This window comes from Apodemus sylvaticus, chromosome 12 (assembly GCF_947179515.1).
Source record: "Apodemus sylvaticus chromosome 12, mApoSyl1.1, whole genome shotgun sequence".
In the NCBI taxonomy this organism is placed as follows: domain Eukaryota; kingdom Metazoa; phylum Chordata; class Mammalia; order Rodentia; family Muridae; genus Apodemus; species Apodemus sylvaticus.
Window position 1 is genome coordinate 71,262,548 of NC_067483.1, and position 15,189 is coordinate 71,277,736.

At 38.0% G+C, this 15,189-nt stretch overlaps 1 protein-coding gene and 1 long non-coding RNA gene across 2 annotated transcripts in view; one reads left to right on the forward strand and one right to left on the reverse strand.

The window, feature by feature from the left end:
- Kifap3 (kinesin associated protein 3) overlaps window positions 1-15,189 on the forward strand; it is a 131,225-nt gene that overhangs the window by 36,374 nt on the left and 79,662 nt on the right. Inside the window, exon 11 of the mRNA XM_052200611.1 lies at window positions 11,504-11,604. Within this exon, the coding sequence (XP_052056571.1) occupies window positions 11,504-11,604 (101 nt within the window). The remainder of the gene's footprint in view (window positions 1-11,503; window positions 11,605-15,189) is intronic.
- On the reverse strand, window positions 1,654-3,405 carry LOC127697446 (uncharacterized). The gene is made up of 3 exons (XR_007980470.1): window positions 3,289-3,405; window positions 2,372-2,608; window positions 1,654-2,185 (listed from the first exon to the last, which is right to left on the reverse strand). It is a non-coding gene; the product is annotated as an uncharacterized LOC127697446 (long non-coding RNA).

Here is a 15,189-nt window from a genome sequence, read left to right on the forward strand (position 1 = left end):
TTTTTAAGTTCACTTTTTCTTTCTTTCTCTTTCTTTCTCGTATTACCAAAGACACATAAAGGAATTGATAATAAGAAATGTTAATAATTATTATGTGTGTGTATGTGTTTGTATGGGGTGTGTGTGTGTGTGTGTGTGTGTCTTTACTGAAACTGGTTTGAATAGTTTTGTTCTATTCCTAAACATGGAGAAAAGAAGGCTTTATTTCTTAAATGGCTATAAACTTTTATTTGGTTATATGAAAAATCGTGCGTATAAATATTCTTCTGTGTCCTTTTTTGATGGCTGTCAGACTTACTGAGGCCTTTTTCCTGTTACTTTCCTGGTATTTTGTAAGGGTCCTTTGCTTAGTCCTGCTTAGCCAGTCAGTTTCTGTTGTCTCTGCACTTTCACCCAGAGCTTCTGTGTCTGGTTACTTGACCATCTGTAAGGTGTATCACATGCTGCTGTTAGTGAGTGTGACCATATGCAAACCGAGTCAGACTTAGAAACCTTGGCTTAATCACATGGCATTTTTAGGCTTTCAGTGGTGCTGACTTTCTAAGTGTTTAAAGGTTTTGGGGTTTTGTTTTTTTGGTTTGGTTTGGTTTGGATTGGTTTTCTGGCTCATGTTAAGAATCAGACTATCAAAAAAAAAAAAAAAATCTGCCAAAACCCCTTAAGACATGTGGCATTGATGTGTCTCGAGAGTGCTTCCTGATGTCAGAATCGTCAAGTTTGGGAGATGACATGGAAATTCCTTGTCACTGTGTATTCATTCATCAGTGCCCTGGGGAATGTATGATGCTGTTACTGAAAAATAACTTGAAAATATGGCTTGAAGTTTACTGATGTTCCAGGCAAACGTTTGTTGAGATTCTCTGTGGCTTTGCATAGATGCTTTGTAAGTTAAAGACTAAAATGTCTAAGACTAACATCAGCCCAGAAACAGGCCTGAAGACCCAACCGAAATCTGATCATTTGAAGAGGCTAGTTGATTGTGACACTGGTTCCTGCAAAAGGCGCTGGCACCTGACCCAGCCTCAGCTATGTTATGAAAAGTGTACATTTCATAATGGTAGTAACCACACTTTGAAAGAATCACTGTATACTGTGTTGTAAAGTTAGGATTTTATTGATGTGCTTTGGTATACTTTTTAAATTGAGTGATGTTCAGAATATTTTTTTTTGATTTGGTTTTTTCGAGACCGGGTTTCTCTGTATAGCCCTGGCTGTCCTGGAACTCACTCTGTAGACCAGGCTGGCCTCGAACTCAGAAATGCGCCTGCCTCTGCCTCCCAAGTGCTGGGATTACAGGCGTGCACCACCACCGCACAGCTAATGTTCAGAATTTTATCACCTTTTAAAATATTAACTTAATGTTAAAGAAAGTTAAATTCAAGTAAAAAACATAAGCAAATATATAAGTCTCATCTTAAATAAGTGAATCTTTGCATTTGTGACAACAAATAAACCTGCCATCTTTTAGCATAATTTTTACACCCCTCTCCAGAATAGTGAGAAGAATGGCCCTGTTTTGCATTTTACGTTTCTTTATAGATTCAGTCAGCTTCGTCAGACAGATGCTGGCTCAAATATCTCCCTTGAAAATCTTCTCTGGCATCAAATATTATATAAACTAGCTTTAAACCTATAAGGAAATGAAAATTTAAGAACCAGAAAATATTTTTTAATAAAGTAGGAAAGTACTTTTTTGTTTTTATTACATTTATTTATTCTTTAATATCCCCATCCATGCTGTTACTAATAATTCTATATTTGTACGGTTAAACCCACAAACCCTCACATTTGTCCCAGACATTTCACTTTTAGACATTTATTAGAATACCTGCCTTCTTCTTTGTCTGTGTTTTTCCAAATGACTTGGTTGCTGCATGGAATTGAAAGAGCCATCATGACGTGACAGAGGAGTCAGGAGGCCCTAAATGCAGTGGGGTCAGCCTCTTACAATAAACTCTGGTGATTAACATACTAGTAGATGAGAATTCTGTTCCTCCACCTTGTCTTCAGTGTCCCACCCTGAGCAGGAGCCTGGACGAGAAGGGACAGGACCGCAGGGCAGGAAGCCCTGGCCAGGAAAGGAGGGCCGGAGCACTGTACAGAAACGGCAGATGCAGTAGCAGGGAAGCTGTGGGCCGCTTTTGTTCTTAACTGCTTCTCCCTTTCAGTGACTGGAGGCAGTGAGCTGAGGCAGAAGATCAGGACATTATTACCTCATTGCTGCTCCCCCCCACCTGTCGCCCTGCCTGTCCTCCATGCCCGTCTCCATCCCATCCCGTCTCTCCTCCTCTTTTTCTTCCTACCCTCTTTGTTCCATGCACTTGGATGTCTTCACCTCCCCTCTCACCTCGACACAACCTCCAGGACACACCTTCATCACAGCCCTGAACTGCAGGTCAGATTTCTGCAGTTGCCTCCTCCTCGAATTGTCTCCCACTCTCCAGGCTGTGGCACCTTTAGACTTTCCCTGCCATCTCTTCCCAGTCGTGTTCAGTCTCCTGCTTCCACCTCCTCTCCCAGGCTACACGCATTAGAAGACAGCCCGGTGTTGGTCTTCAGCTTTATCTAGCCGCGCAGCTCTTCTGGTGATTGTCCATCTAAATGCTCACTGTAAGGATGGTCCCAAACATAAATAAACTAGTTCACGGTCCCGCCTCCTCGCTGGTGCCCCGACTCCAAACATCACCATTTATAAGCTTTCTTAGCATTGAAGACTTACCACATTCAGGTTCAGAGCAAAGCTCCCAGTCTCTACCTGACCTGTGCACAAACTTAGCATTCCTACACTTCTCTCTTTTTCAGTAAATGATAACTTCATCTTTTTAGTTAAACATTCTCAAACTGGGGGATTTGGCCTTGACTCTTCTCTCCTACTCTACATCCAAACTGTCTGCTCTGTCTTTAAAATATGACCACTCCCTACTACTCCCAGCCACAACCCTCTCTGCTGATGTAATTCAGTAGCATCTCAACCAGGCTTTGTGTTTCCGCTCTCGTCCTACAGTCTGTTAGCACAGACGCAGAAATCGATCCTGCTAACTAAGTTCAGTCCCTACTCAACCCACCCTGGGGGCTGGCGAGAGGGCTTAGCTGGGAAAGGACTGGGTTCAGTTCAGTTCTCTGCACCCTCATAGTGGCTTACAACTGTTTATAACTTCACTTACAGAGAACCCAGCACATTTTTCTGACCTACACAATCACCAGACACACATGATATACACACACGAAAACAGCCAAATAAAATAATAAATAAAAACAACAAACAAGGGAGATAATTTTGAACAAAACCTTCCAGTAACTTTACACATGTCCAAGTCAGAGCCCTTGCAGTCAGTGCCCTCCAGAGATGCTTGTGCTGCCTCCCAGCCTCTGTTCTCTCCCTCCCTGCTGTGGAGGCCACGGTGGCTTCCTGGGCAGAACTCAACAGGAAACACTCCTTCTTCACTGATTCTCTTTCCCTTTGCCTAAAATGTCACTTCCTACTATTTTGTGTGGCCGAGTCTCTTCTCTCCTTCCTGCTTCAGTGTCTAATTTTAATAACAGTCTTACACCTTGGATCTTGATGTCACCTTACTCTGGCTTTTTTTTCCTTATACTTCATAATAGTCATATATTTTATATAATTATCTTGTTCTGTCTTGCTGCACTACCAACCTGCGACCGCTACTGCCCATCAGCTGTCAAGTGCTGTAAACTTGATGAGAATAGTTCTACCACCCTCACTGTTCGCACTTCTGTGTTTCCAGGGCCTAGAGCATGGTCAGGCACTTTGTAGGCTGTCAGTATTTGGTTCGAGGTGGGATGGGTAGATGGAGGAGAGACATGGGTGGGGAGGTCTGCTCCACGTTCATGCAGCCTGTCATCCTGTTGAGAAAGTAAGGAAATAAACTAGGGCCGATCCCAAACATGCAGACTAGCGGATGTGAGAAGTATTACATATCGATTCTGTAATAGGAAGCCCTACAAATGTTCACTGTGATAAAGAAGAGGAACAGAGAGAGAGGGTGATGGTAGCACAGTGGCATCTGGTAGGACCACACCCATCCACCCCATCTATGTCCACCTTCCTTATTGTCACAGTAGTGCATTAACCTTACTCACATATTTCATTAAATTCACTTCCATTGGTGTATTGTGTAGAGACAACAGGAGTCATAGCCCAAGTGTGGTCCACTAAACAGTGCTTAATCTATTATTAGTATTTAATGAACAAGCTCAGAAATTGAAAGTACACATACAGAAGTTTCTACAAAGAAATATTGGTGTCCTGAATGTATTAACTCTTTTACATTTATTTTATCTTTTTTTTATTCGATATAATTTTTTATTTACATTTCAAATGATTTCCCCTTTTCTAGCCCCCCACTCCCCGAAAGTCCCATAAGCCCCTTTCTCTTCCCCTGTCCTCCCACCCACCCCTTCCCACTTCCCCGTTCTGGTTTTGCCGAATACTGCTTCACTGAGTCTTTCTAGAACAAGGGGCCACTCCTCCTTTCTTCTTGTACCTCATTTGATGTGTGGGTTATGTTTTGGGTATTCCAGTTTTCTAGGTTAATATCCACTTATTAGTGAGTGCATACCATGATTCACCTTTTGAGTCTGGGTTACCTCACTTAGTATGATGTTCTCTAGCTCCATCCATTTGCCTAAGAATTTCATGAATTCATTGTTTCTAATGGCTGAATAGTACTCCATTGTGTAGATATACCACATTTTTTGCATCCACTCTTCTGTTGAGGGATACCTTGGTTCTTTCCAGCATCTGGCAATTATAAATAGGGCTGCTATGAACATAGTAGAGCATGTATCCTTATTACATGGTGGGGAATCCTCTGGGTATATGCCCAGGAGTGGTATAGCAGGATCTTCTGGAAGTGAGGTGCCCAGTTTTCGGAGGAACCGCCAGACTGATTTCCAGAGTGGTTGTACCAATTTGCAACCCCACCAGCAGTGGAGGAGTGTTCCTCTTTCTCCACATCCTCTCCAACACCTGCTGTCTCCTGAATTTTTAATCTTAGCCATTCTGACTGGTATAAGGTGAAATCTCAGGGTTGTTTTGATTTGCATTTCCCTAATAATTAATGAAGTTGAGTATTTTTTTAAGATGCTTCTCTGCCATCCGAAGTTCTTCAGGTGAGAATTCTTTGTTTAACTCTGTACCCCATTTTTTAATAGGGTTGTTTGGTTTTCTGGAGTCTAACTTCTTGAGTTCTTTATATATATATTGGATATTAGCCCTCTATCTGATGTAGGATTGGTGAAGATCTTTTCCCAATTTGTTGGTTGCCGATTTGTCTTCTTGATGGTTTTTTCTATTAGCTTCAGAGTGTCTGGCTTTATGTGGAGGTCCTTGATCCATTTGGATTTGAGCTTAGTACAAGGAGACAAGGATGAATCAATTCGCATTCTTCTGCATGCTGACCTCCAGTTGAACTATTTTATCTTTTTAAAAAAGCTTTTATTTTTATTATACTTTACTAAAGTATTGGTCCTTAAGACATTGTGGGGGGAATAAAAGCACAGTCCTCCCCCCATAGGTAATTTAAGAGCACTACTCAGATATATAAAATAATAGGGTTATTCCAGACTTGGCAAAATAAAAGTATGTAAAAGTGGGGCTGGAGAGATGGCTTGGTGGTTCGGAGCACACACTGCTCTTGCAGAGAACCAAGATTCCATTCCTAATTCCCATGTCAGGTGGCTGGCATATGCCTGTAACACCAGGCCCAGGAGATCTGATGCCTCTGTCTCTAGGCACCTGCAGTCTTGCGCACGCAATCCACAGACACAGAATCTCGTAGTTAAAAGTAAACATGGAAAATAAATATTTAGAAGTTACAAAAAGTAGTCGATGCCCTAGGCTAAGTACTTAATTCATTTTAAGCAAAAATTAAAGTGTTTCTCTTAAAATTGAAGAATTGGATTTATATTTTACATAAATTGAGATTAGCATGTATTAAGCATTTTAATATACAATTTATGAACATATATGTAAATTAACTTAAAAAATTAACTCATACATTTCTCCTGTAACCTTCAGAGCCACATTGATTCGTGTGTAGGTCTCAGTACTATTTGCATGAAGCTTTTCTATATATAATTTTACATACCTTTGGATTTTCTTTCTTTTTCTTACTATTTTTCTTCTTTAAAAGATGTGGTCTTGCTTTTTGCACAGGCTAGCCTAGCCTCAGACCTCTAAGTGGTATATCACAGGATATTCCATTGCACCCAGAAAAAGTGACTGTTTTGCCTCTCTCTTTTTTTTCTCCATAATTTAAACCTTGACTCAAACTTCTATCTGCACAAACCTTCGTTTTGCAGTTTAAAGTGTGTAGCCAGGTCATCATTTCTTTGGTTGGTCTATACATGAACTAACGTTATTGGGCTCTCTAGGTTCCAAAGTTTTTACCTTGAACCTGTTGCACGGTCTCACGAGAGTGCTGTGGGTACAGTCTTCGCTGGCAGACGTGGTACTTCAGGGGGTTCCTAACTGACACAGTGACTCTCGCTCTCTGAGCAGATGCAGGCCTGTCTGTGAGGGAGGCAGCAGTCCCTGGTTTATCTTTGCCTATGCTGCATTCAGGCAGGCTGCACTTCAGGGCATTTTACTGGGCTGTAGAAAGATTTCATCGCAGGTCCGAAGGTAGTTCATCCAGCTCAAGAGTTAAGTGATAAATGTTTGATTTTTCTGGTTTAGACAAATCTGATTTCACTTACTGTTGGCGATAACCATATATATATATATCTATATATATGGTTATTTCTTATGACCATTCTGCAATTCAGCCTTTAAAAAGCTGACAAAGTTATATTCCAACCATCATTGAAGTTCTTCCACTAGGTTAAATTTTTACAGGCTGTGTGTGTGTGTTTGTGTGTGTGTGTGTGTGTGTGTGTGTGTGTCTTTAATTTTCAGTTTACCAACAACATCATAAATGAGTGAATAAAATGTATCTATTTTGTAAAAGAGCAAAAGTGCTTTGGAAGCAGGCTTTTTATATTTGTTTATTTTAAAACCTGGAAATGGTCAGATTAATGTTTTCCCATTCAGTTATTTGAAATTAGTTTGCTCTTGTGATAGTATTTTTTAAGAAAATAAGTTCATTCCTTTAAAAAGAGTTAAGTTGGTTTTGTCTGGTTATTACCAAACTGTTAGGAAATTTCACACATCTGCCTCAAAAGGCAGCTTCTCATAGACTGCATTGTTCAGTTTGAATAGGCCTCATTTATCCTGTGCATAAACCTACATTTTCTTACCTGATCACATGAGCAAACAACAGGGTCAGATGTGGCAAACACTTTAACAGAAAGCACATGTCTGTGGCAGGCCGAGGTACAACCATATCAAGATGCTTGAACTTATTAATGGCAGTAAAACTTACGCTTCCTCCTGTTTTCCCAGTTAACTCAAGGAGCCTTTTTTCCTTAGATTCTTCTATCACCAGCTGGTTCCAATACTATGTGTGTGAATATTGCCTGGGGTGTCTCCACGCTACATGGTGAAATTTGGCACATTAAGTGGATAGTTTCAACTCTGAGCTAGAAAGCAGTTCTTTTAAAGGGATTTGTTTTGCTCTTTATCATTTGTATCTGAAGTTGGCCAGATAGTAAGGTTTATTACAAACAACTTGCTGCAGTATTCTCTGAACATAACAAAAAATTACAAACAAGGTAATAAACTAATTGAAGACAGGTTGAAAATAACTAGTTGAACATATTTAAGCTGTTTAAACTGTCTGTTTTGAATATTAGAGTACTTTTTGAACATTAGAGTCCTTGGAATAATTAGTGTAAAATTAGCTTAAATTAATTTTTTAGCATAATGGTAGGTTTACCAATTTTATTTCTCATTTTAATATGTTAAGCTTGGTTTGTGCTGACCATTGTAACCTGTAGATGCTTTCAGGTTTCCCACTTAATTCTTGCTTTTGAATTGTTATGTTGATCTGTTCAGTTCCTCATCTATCTGCTGTCAGTAAGTCTCTTATAAAACAAAGGCCACCCAGTAGAATTGCAGTCTTAAAATTGGTTTGTCCAAATTCCATAGTAACCTACTTAATAGTAATTCATATATATTTGCTGTAATGAACTAAACATAAAATTATATGGAAGTATCTATTAAGGATGTTCTAGGACTGAAGATGTGGCTCATTATCAAGCATGCTTGAGGCTCTAGGTTCAATCCCTACCACCAGAAAAATAATTTTCATTAATAATCTTAAATTCATTTTAGTACACTTTGATATAGAAGATATTTGTATTCAATAATTGCTGCAGATAACTTTTGAGAGGTTGGTTTAGCTGGTGGCGTATTCTTTATACTATATTATTAATTGGCATTAAGAGCTCTAATTCGGTATTAGACTTAGACATGATAGTTTCAGCTTGCTGTATTCACATTCACAGAGCATTCTTGGGGTGATGTCACCTCACTGCTATGCTGTTCCAGTAGAGATACGCTTCTGTCTCTGTCTCTTTGCATGGAGTGTTCTACTTCAACTGAGAGGATGTGGGGTGTAGAAGGGAAGGAGAATCGGGCTAAAACTGTGGCTCACTGTGTGGAGTTTCAATGTGCTCTACTGTTGAACTGGGGATGTAACAGGAACAGAACTTTGATTTTGTATTCTAATACTCAAAATTCACATTTCTGTTTGAGGGATCTGTGAATGGAAAATCTCCACTGCCATACAAAATTAATGGCTGAGTGACGTTTCTCCTGATCACTTGAGAGATGAAAGAAGTGAGGATATTTTAGTTTTAAAACTCAGAAATGATCAGCACGTGTTTTTCCTCTCACTTGGCAGAAAACTGAATATAAGAGCAGCCCAGAAAACTGATTGTCTTCCTGCTTTTGCTGCTCCAGCTGAACTATAGCTGTAAATTTCTTTAAAAAGAAAAGGGGTGCAATACTTCATATAAACTCTTGAATGTACTTTATAAGTCAATAACTCCCACAAAATCAGTTATTGGAGTTAATGACAGTTTGTTAAGGTATTAACTGCCCTCAGCTGGGAATGGCCAATTTTGGAGAAAACGGCTGAACAAATGCTAAGATAATTCAGTAACACATTCAAATAATGACCTAGCTAGTTAACGCTGAAGTCCTGTGGAAATCCTATCAAAGTGCTTAGACCTCTGCATTTAATAGCCAGTGAGTTAGTTCATCATGATTCATGTTTATTGCCATAAATACCAAAGGAATCATAAGGAGTGGGCTGTTTTTTTCAACCCTGCCTTTATTGCTTAAACAGATTTAACTAATTCACATCGGTTATTAAGACATACTTCTCAAAATAGTCCATCTGTCCACTGCTCTGCTCAAAATGCGCAGACCTTACCAATGTCCTATCTATGAATTATAAATTGTTCTGATCTCAAAATGTTGGCATCAGGAACACCTACTTTATTTTTAAAGTGTTGCATATTTTACACCATACTTTGCTTCAAATAAAATTCATGTCCTCATAATAGATATAAATACATGTTCTGTACAGCTGTTGGCTTACTGGCCCCCATCTTAAGATTACATACTCTATTCTTCTCTTATCTTTACATTGAAGATGGTGGTCTATATTCATACCACTCCTCTCTCAAGGTCTCCTTCAGCTTTTCTCATTTTCAGGTAAGAGACCTGAATTTACCTTAAGATAAATCAAACTGACCTGTTGTAGCGGCACGCCTTTGACCCCAGCACTAGGAGAGAGAGGCACATGGGTCTCTGTGAGCTTGAGGCCAGCTGGACATCCAGGGCTACAAAAAGAGAGTCTATCTCAAAACAACAGCAACAGCATCAAAAAGTGCAAACGGTACTCTCTCCTGAACTCAGGTTTTAACTTATTATAAAGAAATATTATATATTATAATTTCATATATAAAATACTTTTCCCACATATATTGTATTCTAAGTAATTGAATTATTCATAATTTTATTTACTGTAAAAAATATTTACTTGTCTTCATATGTGCCATATATAGTATTATGAATCTGTTTTGCTTGCAGAGCAGTGATTTTCATGGCTGACACAAACAGCATGCCTGGCAGACCTAGCAATCGGCCTGGGGTTTGTTTCCATGTGCAGTGAAGCAAGCACCTAAATGCAGAGCTAACCTGCCAAGCCTGTTGTTTAGTTTGTTTGTTTACTTTGGGACAGGTTCCTACTAAATTGCCAGGCTGGCCTTGAATTTATGTTGTAGACCAGGCATTGAATTTGAGCTCTTCCTGCAACACCTCCCTGGAATAGCTGGGTTATACATGACCTTGTCAGAAGTGCCAAGCTCAGTGGATTGTAAAAGAGATGTCGTCCCAGTTTAGAATAATTTTGCTTGAAAATGTACTTTTTTATCATCTAATAATGTTTAAAGTTTTTGACACCTGATAATATCTTATACAGCAAAATGTTCCTCCCTATGACATAGGAATGTTTAAGACCACTATAACTGGGGAGAGATTTTGAGAGCAGACAGGCCTGTGTTTAAAGATCTGCCCAACTTTTCCAAAGCTATATGACAAGTACCTGCTTTTTCTAAGCTTGAGGCTCCTCGGCTAAAGGATGATAAGATCTACTTGAAGATTTTTCTGAAGATTTAGCACTGTGCTATCTAATGTATGGTTCCTTTGCATAGTAGATGCTCAATATGTGGTTACTGTTAGTCACTGTTGTTATTAATTACCTTGTTATACATATCAATCGTAGGATCAGACTGAAGCATGTGAACATACTGGGCAATCCCTCCACACTGAGTGAAATCCCTAGCCTAGAGCAATATTACCTCAGGACTCCAGGGACAATCTCTAGCCTAGAGCAATATTACCTCAGGACTCCAGGGACATTCTCTAGCCTAGAGCAATATTACCTCCGGACTCCAGGGACAATCTCTAGCCTAGAGCAATATTACCTCTGGACTCCAGGGACAATACCTAGCCTAGAGCAATATTACCTCAGACTACAACTCAGCAAATACCCAGACTACAAAGAAATTTTGGCTTTTAGTAGTTTCTGGTGACGTTTTATTTTTTTATGTTCCTGATTCCATTCTGCTTGTTTCAGCATTTCAGTGATGTTCCAGGTTTCATTACTTAGAACTCAAATATGTTTGTTTATGATATATATCATATATATATATGATATATATATATATAAAACCACTGCAAATCAACTGTATTAATTTATATTTTGATGCAGTTCTAAGCAAGGGGAGGTTAAGGATCCAATCTGCTTCATTCTAGGCTATTGAGGACAATAAATTTTTAGGAATTAAATTATTTCCCCAAAAATATATCAAGAGGACATCTGTCTTGAACCTTTATAGTTAATTAAGTGTGATTCAAAATTCAGGTTTAAAATAGTGAGTTCAACATATTTTCCTGATTAAGATTATATAAATATTTGATTTAGCAGTTTTAAAGGTTTTTAGTATATAACTTCACAAACTTGGGCATGGTATATATACATATATGGCATCTATCATTATCTCTGTGATTTGTTTATTTTGTTCCCAGGCAATGAAAACTACAAACAAATAGCAATGTGCGTGCTTTACCATATAAGCATGGATGACCGCTTTAAGTCAATGTTTGCATATACTGACTGCATACCACAGGTAAGAAGCTGAAGTGAGGCAAACCAAACATCTGAGAAATATGCTCGTCTCTAAATTAGATACCTGTATTGCATCTCTCTCCTCGAGGCTCATTGTGAAAGAGAGGATCGTATGGAAGAAGACTGTAGTACTCATAGCAGTGAATGACTAGAGGGATACAGAGTCCTCCAGACACAGCACAGCACCTATACCTATGAACTCACAGTTATGACAGGATATGCAAGCCCTGTGCAGTCTGAAGCCAGACTAAGCATAACTATGGAGAGGAAGGTAGAAATGAAGTCCTGCCCCTGGCCAGGGAGCTCTCTTCTAGCAGCTGGTTTTCTTTAAGAATGTTGCCCCTGGGCATCCACACATTGAAGAATACATTCACACCACAGTTAGACTTGTGAAAATCCAATTCAGTGAAAGCAAAGAGGGTAGGGACTGGTGTGGTCTGGGAGGAGTTGGAGGAAGTGGAGGAATGTGATCAACACAAGTTGTGCAAAATCCTCAAAGACATAATTTTAAAAAATAAAATACTAAATCTTTTTTAAAAGATCAGTATTTTCACTCTTATTTCTAGATCTCCTATTCCTTAAACTAATAATACAATTATTAGTTGTATTCTTTATAACTATTTCTTAATACTAGTAATATAATTTTTATTAAAAAAATATTGGAAGTAAAATTTAAAAAAATAAAAACACTGAATTGTAGCAAGAAAAACAATTGAAAGTTCAGAACTAGGGCTGGACATAGAGCGTAGTGGCTCCATGTGCTTTGCCTAGAGTGCTTGATGCCTGTCCCAGTGGCAAAGGCAGAGTGACCAGCCATATTCCGGTCGTAGTTAACACCTTGATATCCTTCTGCATTTTTTTTTTGAGTTTTTAAATGTGTATGAGGTCTCCCCGAGTGTCTGTGCGGTACAAGTATACAGTACTCACAGAGGCCAGAAGGGGGTGTCCAATCCTTGGAACTAGAGTTACAGACAGTTGTGAGCCATCATTGGGGTGCTGGGAATCAAATACAGGACATTTGAACAAGCAGCCTGTGCTCTTAACTGCTGAGCTATCATTTCACCTCCTTATGTATTATGAAAGTAATAATGTATTAGGTTATATCACATACAACATATATGGCTTGATTTACTGAATGGATCATACGTGTACTCATGGAGTTAAATATTCTCCACAAACTGTCTCTAATAGATGTATAATATTGTACTTAATAACCACAACTAAATTCTGTTAAATTATATGCTTATATTTGTCCAGGTTATCACATAAAGCATCAACATATGTAAGCACATGATAAAATTAGTCATAAATGCTTGATTACATCTTTGCAGTCATGAGTGCTTATCTACTTCTTTGAGTTTTCTTTAGCTTCAGTTCATAACAGTAGGATACGTAGATCAAAAAGAAAGAGCCCAAGTCTTTGCATATTGACCCAGCTACCCTCTGAGAAGGATGTTTATATTTCTAGCCTCCATTTTACCTTTAACAATAATGGTTTACCATTATTTCTATAAAATATAAAATTTCTATCAGATAAAAAATCAAAATTTTGATGTATTTGCATTTACAGAATGTTGGTTTAAAATGAACGTTTTTCATCTGTTCAGTGCCTATATTCTATTATAAAATTCTAATTCAACTTTTCTAGTGGCACAATATTATTAATAAATAAGGTTGATTTTGTACTGCTTTAACTATCATGTATTTCCCAGGTTTGTCCCATGCTTTTTGATTTTGTTTATAGTTGACAGTTTTAAGTATTATGTATTCTTTGGTAGCAAAATGCCTCATCCAGATTCCTTTGTTTTTATGATGCTGTTTGAAAGAATGACTTTCCGTGGTTCATCTCTGTGATATATTTCATATGTTAGGTCTGTTGGTCTTCAGGAAGTATACTTATTTTTATCCTATCTTATAAGACTAGAGACTTAGTGATTATACTCTTAGGGACATTACATTCATGGACTCTATTAGTCACCAGTAAATGAAACTCTAATAACATGAAACCAGGATGCTTGGAACACTGGTTGATATTTTACTATATTATTTTTATGGAAGTTTTCTAAGATAACAAAAGGAAATTCAGACAGTGTGCACACATAAAATAAATGTGAGTCTGTGAAAACAGTTAGAACAAGCCTGGATCCTCTTTCTGCAGTGACTTCTAACACTCTACTGGACCACTCCTTGTCCCTTAATAAAGGTGGCTCAAGCTTCTGTTCCATTCTATCTCCTTGATGTCCTTTGTTCATTCTGATTTAATGAGTCAGAATTAAATTTGCTTTTCCAGAACTTTAACCTTTTCCTTACATGCATTTAAAATATATATCTTTCAAAGAAGCCATAGTACATCTTATCAATAGGACATGTCTTCATAGTGGTAACCTGTCAGCTGATAGCCCATTCAGTGTAATCAAACTGTCCTGCATGTTTACAGTAACCATGTCCCAACGAGGTTACAGGTGATTCACCTCAGCCTGCCTCCATGGGTTCCAGAAGTTTCTGCTTCGCAGGATCTGAGCTTCATTGACTATGGGATATTAGTAAGAAAACAGCCCCCAAAAATATATCCTCTCAAAGAATGACTTTTTACCCAGATTTAGATTTTTGAAAACAATAACATTAAAAGAGAAATAAACAAATCAGGAATAGGTAGAAAACTCTTTACATTGCTGTTGAATTTGGAGTTATCCTACTCTTGCAGAATGTATGTTCTCAAATATAAAAAGAAGAAACTAAATGGCTAAAAAAGAAGAGCCTGTTTAAGTTGGTTTTTGGACATGGTTCTGATTGCAGCTTAAAATTTAGTGTGTGCGAAGTCTCCATCCTGTGAAAAACACACTTCCTCTGGGTTTACTGACAGAGAATGTTCTGATATCACACATGTTGATGATGGAATTTTAAAACATTTATCATGTATACTTCATGAGCCAAATCTTCCAAAACCCATTTAAGTTTTGACAATTTATGGGTTTTATTATTTATTTGTTCTCTTAGTTCTTTATCTTTCTGAAATTTTGATTTTTAGAGGAATTGTGAAATTATGCATGCCAGATTATATTATAAATATCTTGAAAGTTTAGGATGAGGTAATATTTTAAGAAAACCAAGTGATACTGTAGAATATATTTATTCTTGAGTACCATTTAGCCTATAACCTTAATTTCACAGTGTTCAATTTTGACCTACTTAGGGAAAAGCATGCTTCTGTTACCACCCACTGTTCATTGCAAAATAAAAGGATAATGGAAGGCAAATAATAAATAAAACAAAATTAGAATATTTCCTTCAGAAATTGAAAATGTACTTGTGTCAGGGCAGCATTTATAGTTCCAGTGGGGCTCGAAGCTTACTCGTGACAGCACACCAATTGACCTATGTACTAAAAATCCCTGTTATGGTAGCAGTGTCTGCAGGTCAATGTGAGTTTTGTTTTTCTTGAATTATTGACATTAACTTTTATTTAAAGATTAAAAATATTTTCAAGTATTACTGCTGAATGTTTCAGAGACTAAGTAACTTTGAAGGCAGAAATGCAATGGCTCAGCAGTGATTCCTACCTATTTAGTGATCAGAGAGAATGTTT